At 43.0% G+C, this 10,252-nt stretch overlaps 1 protein-coding gene across 2 annotated transcripts in view; it reads right to left on the bottom strand.

Annotated features, from left to right (window-relative positions):
* Positions 1–10,252, bottom strand: part of Afg1l (AFG1 like ATPase) — a 158,510-nt gene that overhangs the window by 99,207 nt on the left and 49,051 nt on the right. For both annotated transcript variants that reach the window (XM_029482682.1, XM_021174127.2), the window contains 2 exons: positions 6,897–6,998; positions 5,608–5,738 (listed from right to left, as the gene is read on the bottom strand). In XM_029482682.1, the coding sequence (XP_029338542.1) occupies positions 5,608–5,738; positions 6,897–6,984 (219 nt within the window). In that variant the 5' untranslated portion in view covers positions 6,985–6,998. The remainder of the gene's footprint in view (positions 1–5,607; positions 5,739–6,896; positions 6,999–10,252) is intronic.

Consider the following 10,252-nt stretch of genomic DNA (forward strand, 5'->3'; position numbering starts at 1 on the left):
GAAGGAGAAGGAGAAGGAGAAGGAGAAGGAGAAGGAGAAGGAGAAGGAGAAGGAGAAGGAGAAGGAGAAGGAGAAGGAGAAGGAGAAGGAGAAGGTGATGATGATCATAGAGGCCAGACAGGATAGAGCATACTTTGAATCCCTGTATTCAGGAGGCAGAGGCAAATAGATCTGTGTGAGTTTGAAGCCAGCCTGGTCTACAAAACAAGTTCCAGAAAAGTCAGAGCTACACAGAGAGGCCTTGTCACAACAAAACAAAAACAAACAACAAAAACACATAGGCACATAGAAAACACCCAGTAAACAGTACCCAACAGTATAGGATATACAAAAGGAGCTGAGACGCAGCCTGTGGAGGAGTTGTCTAGCATGCAAGAGGCCTTACTGACCATCTCTAGCACCCCTAAAAACAACAACAAAAAGATAAAGACTATATATGACAGATTGAATGTAACATCCCAATAAATAAATAAGCAATACCTCACACATTTCATAAAAGACTAATTTAACTAGTAAGCAAACAATTGAGAAAATTTATATTGATGCACAAATAATATAAATTAATAAGATACCATTTGCATCTATTAACAATTAAAAATTATCAGAAAACTCAAGACATTGACAGGAGAAAATGTGGGCTGAAGTTTAAGTTTTGGGGATCAACAATACTGATTTTGCGTGAGAGGTGCTAGACACAAGGGTAGTAATGCTTATTAGGGAATGCTGTAAGGAAAGCTTACTGGGCCATTCTGGTGGGATTCTGGAAGACCAGGACGACAAAACATGGCCAGTAAGGACTGTTCATGGGGTTTAGGCAAAAAGGACCCCATGTGGGAAATGAGCTAGAGGCCATTTCTATTAGAGTCTGGCAAGAATGCAATATGATCTGCTCATGTCCTGAAATGTTCATATTGAAGTGAGGCTGACTTCAAAGCCAGTGGGCGTTTAATTTGTTGTAGGGAAAAAGTTAACCCAGCCTAGCATTCAACTGCGGCACGGTTATTGTTTGATGCCAGGTTTATAGTGAGAAATCAGCAAAAAAAACCAGAGGCAGATGTAAGAGATAAAAACTAGGTTCAACTAGGCAAAGAAACGAATGTGAGCACATTTAAAGCTGTGGACGAGGGGCTGGAGAGACGGCTCATGAAGAGCATTTGCTGCTCTTGTAGAGAACCAGGTTTAGATCCTACCATCCATGTGGCAGCTTACAACCATCCATAACTGCAGCTCCAGGAAATCTGGTACCCTCCGCAAGCACCAGGCACACATGCAGTAGACTTAAATGCATGCAGGCAAACTCATTCACTTAAAATAAAAATAAATCTTTAAAAAAAAAAAAAAAAGCAGGGGAGGCTGAAGGGATAGCTCAATGGTTGAGCACCGGCTGGGGTTTCTGAAGACAGCTATAAATCTTTTTTTTAAAAAAAAGAATGTCACCACAGAAATGCAAAGGAATTGTGAATGTGTTTTCAATTTCAAGAAGTCTTCAGCTGGCCGGGCGTGGCGGCACACACCTTTAATCCCAGCACTCGGAAGGCAGAGGCAGGTGGATTTCTTAGTTTGAGGCCAGCCTGGTCAACAAAGTGAGTTAGTTCCAGGACAGCCAGGGCTATACAGAGAAACCCTGTCTCAAAAAAACAAAAACAAAAACAAAAACAAAAAACAGATACAGGGCTGGAGAGATGGCTCAGTGGTTATGAGCACTGGTTGCTCTTCCAAAGAACCCAGTTTGATTCCCATACCCACATGGCAGTTCACAACAGACTGTAATTCCTGTCCCAGATGATATGATGCTCTCTGCTCTCTTCTGGCTTCTGTGAACAATGTACACACATGTGCACAGACATACCAGCAGGCAAACTACTCATACAACTAAAATAAAAATTCATACATACATACATACACATACACACACACACACATATATATATACATACACACACACACATACACACATACATATACACATACTATAAGATTCAGGGAGCTGAGGAGATGACTTGGTGGTTAGGAATGCTTAATAGTTTTACAGAGGGCTTAAGTCATCTCTCATCACTCCTAACGGGCTCTCACAACTGCCTATAACTCTAGTTTCCAAGGATCTGGTGTCCTCTGGCCTTGGTGGCCTTCTATACACACATGGTACATATAAACTCATGTAGGCAAACACATTTCATTTTTATGAAATGAAATAAATATAATGATATAAATATACACAGACTTTGTTCACTACAACATATTTATTTCAGTCTTTGAATTTTAAAAGGAACAAAGTTAAAACATCTTCAAGTTCCCAAAGGTGTCACAGGCCTCAGACACTGTGCTCACTGGGCCTAATGGGTGTATCAGGCCTGCTAGCTATGGAGCCTTTTCAGGACTGTGTGCTTCGCACATCCACAGTGCAGTGGCCCCTGGGTTTCCTTAGTGTTGCCTTTCCAAAGCTCTCATCCATAGGAACACGACAATTACCTCTCTGAATGTTTTTAACTTCATTTTTTTTTCCGAGACAGGGTTTCTCTGTATAGCCCTGGCTGCCCTGGAACTCACTTTGTAGACCAGGCTGGCCTCAAACTTAGAAATCCGCCTGCCTCTGCCTCCTGAGTGCTGGGATTAAAGGCGTGCGCCACCACGCCCAGCTAACATCATATTCTTAAAGTTAAAGGTAACAGCTCTTTTTAAATTTATGTTTCTTTCTTTATGTATTTTTTTATTATGTTTGTGTGCGTGTGCAGGTATATATGCAGATGTCAGAGGACAACCACATGGGTACTGGGAGCAAACTCAAGTCATAAGGCTTTATGGCAAGCACTGCTACCCACTGACCTATCTCAGCAGCACAGCAACTCTTTTTTTAATGTTATGGATTATTAGTAATGTAAACTTGAATCACTAGGCTTGAGTGCAGGGATCTTTGCCTGCACAGCCAGCTCAGCAGAGCAGAGGTGAAGATTCTTACGTGGCATCTGGGAAACTCTAATACCTTTGGAGCCTCATCTCTTAGCAGAGAAAAGTAGCAATTATATCACTGCGCTAAACACAGACACAAAAACATTGAAAGCATGATTCATTTTTCAAAGGTTGCATATCAACATATCCTTGATTAAAAAAAATGAAAATAAAAGGGTCTGGAGAAATGGCTCAGCAGTTAGGAACAACTGTTGTTCTTGCATAAAGGGACAAAAGTTTAGTGCCCAGCACCCAGAAGGGGGCTCAAAACCGCTGGATGTGGTGGCATATGCCTTTAATCCCAGCACTCGGGAGGCAGAGGCAGGCAGATTTCTGAGTTCGAGGCCAGCCTGGTCTACAAAGTGAGTTCCAGGACAGCCAGGGCTNAAAAAAAAAAAAAAAAAAAAAAAAAAAAAAAAAAAAATCTATAACTCAAATCTTAGAGGATCCAATGCCCTCTTCTGCTCTCCAAGGGCTCAGGACATATGTGATGTATTTACATACATGCAGCTAAAAAGCTCAGACACACAAAATAAAATAAACATGTTTAAAATGAAATAAAAAATTAACTCCACAGATTAACATATTTAGAACTCGGCTAGTTAAGAGGATAACGATGACAATGAGATGCTATGGCCCTTTCGGACTATGATAATTAGAATGAGATGCTCCCATGAGTCTCAGGCATTTGAATACTGACTTGGTCCCCAGGTGGTGACCGTGGTGGAGGATTAGAATATATTGCCTAGCTGTGGGGAGTATGTCACTGAGATTGGGGAGTTTTTATCTTGCTAGAGGGAGTATGTCACTGGGGGTGGGGAGTTATGGTCTAGTTGGGGCGAGTATGTCACTAGGGGACAGGGGGATTTGAAGTTTCAAAAGACTTGTGCCATTTTGAGTTAGCTCTCTGCTTTCTGTTTGGGGTTCAAATGTGAGGTCACAGCAGCTGCGCTAGCTGGCTGCCACCTATCACCTCCAATACACCATCACAGGCCATTGCTATAAGATAGCAATCCAAATAAGGCCTTTCTTCTATAAGTCACCTTGGCCACGGTGTTTTAGCACAGCTATAGAAGCCCTAAGTATACACTAATCATCATGGCCTGGCATTCTTAGAAGCAGTGTCACTATTAAACACAGTGCCATCTTCAGAATAGCCAAATGAGATCTCTCCTTCTGCATGCATTAATGTGCCTAATTTCGCTCTTTAGAGGGGCAAGGAGTACTTGCTCTTCTGAAAAAGCCTTGCCTCGAAAGACCTTTGTTACTTTAGACTATAAGGGTGAATTGGCAAACTGTCTTAATATGACTCAAGAGAAAAGGAAAGATCCCTCCTCCCCAAGTGGTTTGGGGTTCATGGTTGCAGAGGGTTAGGGTCCATGACCACTGGGCATGGCAGCAGGCAGGCATGGTACTGGAGCAGTAGCTTAGAACTCACATCTTGATCTGCTAGGAGACACAGAGAGCTAACTGGCAATGGCACGGGCTTTTGAAACCTCAAAGCTCACCCTGCCCCACCAGGGACACACTTCCTTCAACAAGACCACACCTCCTAATCCTTCTCCAAAAGTTCCACCACCATATTCAAACATTCAAGTCTAAGGGAACAGTTCTCATTCAAGCCACCACACTCTATCACAAATGGTACCCCCAAGTCTAAAATGAGATGTGTCAATCACTTGCTTTTAAAACTCAAGCACTACTTTATAATTATATAATGTCTGGTATAGAAGAAGGGAAACATGCCATTTACTATAACTTATAAGTCAGCACATGCCTCTTAAGTTAGTGTTCAGGCTTTCCATGCCACATAGGCTCTCTGTGCTATTTTTGATTCTATGCCTCCTCCTTTTCCTTTTCTTCCTCCTCTTCCTCTTCCTCTTCTTCCTCCTTCTCCTCCCCCTCCCCCTCCTTCTCCTCCTCCTCCTCTTCCCCCTACCCCCCCTCCTCCTTCTCTCAGGTACCACATAAAACATAAACCCAGGGCTGGAGAGATGGCTAAGAAGCCAATGCTCTTGCTGCTCTTGCAGAGGACTCAAGTGCAGTTCCCAGTACCACAGCCACCTGTAACTCCAACTCCAGGGATCTGACACCCTCTTCTGGCCCCCAGGACCACCTGCAAGTGTGTACGTACATGGGGGGTGGGGCATGCGGTGTACACACACACACACACACAAATGAATGAATGAATGAATAAGAAAATAGATCTTAAAGCAGAATAAAGTGTTTCTTTTCTCAGTAGCCACACAAAAGCAGGGACCGATTTATCTTGAGTAGGCCACGGCTTGTGAAACTCTAAACAAGACAGTAAAAATGAACTAGAAACAAGGAATATGTGAAATCCATTCATAAAATAATGAAAATACCAGGAGCAAAATGTAAATATTTATACATTATTAAATATGCCACTCTGGGCTGGAGAGATGGCTCAGCAGTTCAGAGTGCTAAGTCCGCTTGCCAAGGACCTGAGTTCTGTTCTCTGAACCCAAGTCAGGCTTGTAGCCACCCATAGCCTCAGTCGCAGAGAACCCAATGTCTCTGGCCTTGCTGAACACTCATACTGCCGTGCACATCCCCATCTGCCCGCGTGCATGCACACACACTAGCACATGGACACACACAATTGTAAATCTAAAAAAAAGAGAAAAATCTCCACCTTACCTGAAATTCATCAAAACATAGGAGAGAAGTTTCTTGACTGATTTCCTCGGCTATGGGAGCTATCGGGTCATATGACTTAGCCATGAATCCCGCCTTCCTTTTTGGCAAACTCTGTTTAAGGTGGTGTATCCCTTAGATGTTTGAAATAAAACAGACAAAATGTTATATTAATAGAAAAGTTTAAGAAACCAGAACGTATTTTAGTCTCTAAATGAAAGTTAACTTGGACATAAAAATTAAGTTTAAATTCCACATGCAATGGAGTTTAATCATTCCAATTCGATTACTGGAAGGAATTCCATTATGTCTACTTCAAAACAAGTTATTCAAATATTATAGTCTTAAAACTGTAAGGGAAAAGTTAAAGTCATTTGCCTCATTTGGGATCAGTTTATGTGCGGCAGCGATAGGCAGACAGATGCATCCTGAGGTTAAAGAGCAGAGCAGGGCAGAGACAGGGAATCGGCCTGGGAAGTGCACATCTGGTCCAGTACATCTGATCAGAGTGTTCTCTCATCTCCACCCAAAACTCAAGCCATTCCTGCTTAGTCATGATATTCAGACCAAATGCTAAAAGTCCTGGTAGGGGAGGGAAAAGGGGGATGTTCTTATTCTATCTAGGGGCTATAGCCAACAGGCACACGGTACAGTCAATGAAATCATCTACAAACACCAGGAGATGGGCAAGATGGAACACACTTGGATCTGCCAATGGAAGGTGATGCAGAAGGGTCAGAAAATATATCCAGCCCTCTCAAAAAGTAAGTAAGAAGCCTGGCATGGTGGCTCCCACCTTTGACTCCAGAACTCTGAAAGGCAGACAGATCTCTGAGACCAAGGCCAGCCTGATCTACAGATCATGTTTCAGAACAGCCAAGACTACACTGAGAACCTTATCTCAAACAAAATAAAATTAAATTTAAAAACCCAAGAAAGGCAGAAAGACCTGTAAACACATGCAAATGCAAACTGAGTGCCTCCAGGGTAGGCACAGCAGTGCTCACAAGGAAACCGCCTGAAGCAGCAAAGGCTTCATTCACCAGTTCACCAAGCCTAACCTCTCCTCTCTAGCTATGGAGCACTGAATTGGCCCTAAGAACACTCCCTAGATTCCCTCCCTTTTTCCATATACCACAGAGCAAAAGATAGCAAAGAAAATCTCACTTCCAGCAAAAGCCTCGGGTTTTTTTGTTTGTTTGTTTTTTAACAACTTGTATGTTCATTGACTGGAGAGGAAACTGGTTTTGCAGGCGTCACACTGAGGACCGATGTTGAGAACCTGGACTTACTTCTGTGCACGTCCAGCATGAAGCCATGAAAATGGACCCGCTTCTTTCTCTTCGTTTCCACATATGCATAAAACATATCCATCACCATTGTTTTTCCTGTACCTTAAAAATAAAAATAAAAAAATTGAGGCATACCATTGAACAGCATGTGCTGATTACACTAATGATTGTTCATTAGCTCTGGGATAATGAGACTGCTCTTCCGCTGGGAAGCCAGAGGCTGTAGCTCTGCTCCGATGGAGGAGGCACTTGTTTTCCCTGCTAAACTGGCTCTCAAAGCCTGATTGTCTCTTTTTTGTCACAGTCCTGTTTGTAGTCAACATTAAGAGGTATGCCCATAACCTGGCATGACTTATAGGTTATTCTTCCGTCTTCTCTTCTGAAAGGCATTAGAATGAATTAATCTAATGGTTTTACTACATAGTGGGAAGTGGGGGAAATTCAGAAATTAGAAGTAAGAATATCAAGAGAGGTGGCTGATGAAAGAAAGAAAACTAAATTCAAGACTTCAAAGCCCTAGCCAGAAAGTTTATTCAAGGTCCATGACTCATGCGGCTTGCTAGTTAGAGGGCTTTTGGGGCTTAGAGCAAAGAACAAAGGCTGTAAAGTCATCCCAGGAACCAACTAGCCATAAAGATAGGGAAGACATACAAGAATGTCTGGACTGGCCCGGTGCCTCCCTATCTCCCGCCCTTCTGACCTAAGTTAAATGTTAACCAGATGCTCTGCTGTTACCTCGATCTGCATATACAGTCTGCTGTTTAAATGAACCAATCATGTGAAACCACACCTCCCCCAGACCCAGACCCTTTTCTATAAAACCCCCCAGCTTTTAAGCCACATGGTCGAATCCACTGTCTCCTGCGTGAGATACGTTTCAACCCGGAGCTCCGCCATTAAATTACCTCGTGTATTTACATCAAGACAGTCTTTTCGGGATTCTTTGGGTGCACACCGAATCGAGAATTGAGTTGGGGTTTCCCCACTAGGTTCTTTCAGCTGGCAAGATGGCTCAGCAGGCAAGCTTGCAGGTTACACTTGCCATGCAACTCTAATACCCTGCATTTGATCTCACACACACACACACACACACACACTCACATACACACTCACATACACACATATACTCACACACACACACTCACTCACACACACACTTACACACACATACACTCACTCACACAAACACATATACTCACACACACACACACTCACATACACACATATACTCACACACACACACTCACTCACACACACACACATACACTCACTCACACATACACTCACTCACACATACACTCACTCACACACACACACCACTCCCATATACACATATATCACAGGCGTACACAACAATAATAGATACAAATAAGTTTTTTTAAGGAAGTTTAAAGTTAAACAATAAATTCAGAGGAAATGGTCAATTATAATACTTTGTTCTAATTAACACTGAGAACATGTTTTTCAAAACTGAGCCCTACTTCAGAAACTCTGACAATCCATCTTTAGAATTGAATTATCTAGTTTTCAAACTTGAAAATATTACTCCCTAGAATTGCACCAGCAGTTGAATGCCAGTCACCTGACACAGGCAAAAGTAAAACTGTTTCTCTCTTCTCTCCCAGAAAACCTAGCACCCGGGGGACAGAGACAGGGCCCATAAGTCAGCAAGCCAAACCAGCATGTAGGGATCTTGTCCCCTTCCTCCTCCTCCTCTTCCTCCTCCTCATCTTCCTCCTCTTCCTCCTCTTCCTCCTCCTCCTCCTCTTCTTCCTCCTCTGCATCTTCCTATTCTGCCTTTTTCTCTTCTCTCCCTCCTCCCTTCTTTTCTTGCTCCTCTTCCTCCTCCTTCCTCCTCCCTCCTCCTCCTCTCCTTTCCTCCCACCTCTCTCTTTCTCTCCCCCTCTCCTGCCCCATACACACACACATATCAGGAGATGCAATTACTAAAATTCAAAGGCAGCTCAGCAAGCAGGAAGACACAGACTCATCTTAAAGCTTTCCTCCACTCCAGAAAACATCAGGCCATCCATGCCATTTCAATGCCAGGGGTTTTTGTATGTGAAAATGAAATTCCCAGTCAGACTTTCCATTAAAAGGCTCACTTCAGTTGACTCTGCAAAAGCTTTGGTGCAGTGCTTCTGGCTAGAATAAGCAACCGTGGATTCTCAATCATGACCTTTACCAGAAAGAGTAAAGCAGGAGACTTCTGAATTCTACTCATGCAGCACTGATGCAGGAAAGCTCCTGAATTTCTAACCAAAAATGTGAGGAATATATGCTTGAACTTGATATGTGTGCACACTCTCTTTCAAATGGGCTTAAAACAGAGCAAGGTCAGGCCGGGCGTGGTGGCGCACACCTTTAATCCCAGCACTTGGGAGGCAGAGACAGCCGGATTTCGAGTTCAAGGCCAGCCTGGTCTACAGAGTGAGTTCCAGGACAGCCAGGGCTACACAGAGAAACCCTGTCTCAAAAAAACAAAACAAAACAAACAAACAAACAAAAAACAGAGCAAGGCCATCATGTGCGTTGGAAGCTAGCCTAACTCGCTGAGATAAATGAGCAAAAAGTAAAAACTGCAGATACCTGAACATGTGTGTTTACAGTAAAAGCCAGAGGACCCTGGTGCGATTCTCAGCACCCATGACAGCTCACAATCATCTATAACTCCACGTCCTGGGGTTCTAACACCATCTTCTGGTAGGATTATATGCACGTGATACACAGATATAAATGCAGGCAGAACACTAGGAACATGTTTAATTCATTAATTCTCAAAAATTAACAAAATAAAATAAAAGTAAAAACTGAGAAGTCCTGCCCCAAAGCACTCCTCATAAGAAAGCTGCAGTTATTATATGAATTAGACAAATCATATGTCCAGACAAACTGGACAAAGAATCGAGGATAAAGAACGACATAGTAGGAAAACTGATTCATGAAAAAGGTGGGCACCATGACCTGCACCTGGGATCCAGCCCCCAGCTATCTCAGAGGAGCACCGAGACTCTCAGGTCAGGCTGTCAGAGGAGTGCTGAGAGTTTCAGGACTGGATATCTCAGAGGGTTCCTTTCCCTTCCCACAGCTTCCTCACTTCCTGTCTTTCCACCCTGCTTCTAGATGAACAAGACATGAAAGGCAACAGCTGTGCTTAGAGATAATTTCATGAAATGCTTCTATTAGAATGTAACACTTTAAAATCAACAGGGATTCATCCATCCTATTCCACAACGTCAGAAAAGGCAGCAAGTGGAAAGGAAATGTAATAAAATAAATAAAAATTAAGAAATTAATAAACCAGCCGGGCGTGGTGGCGCACGCCTTTAATCCCAGCACTCGGGAGGCAGAGGCAG

This window comes from Mus caroli, chromosome 10 (genome assembly GCF_900094665.2).
Source record: "Mus caroli chromosome 10, CAROLI_EIJ_v1.1, whole genome shotgun sequence".
Lineage (NCBI taxonomy): Eukaryota > Metazoa > Chordata > Mammalia > Rodentia > Muridae > Mus > Mus caroli.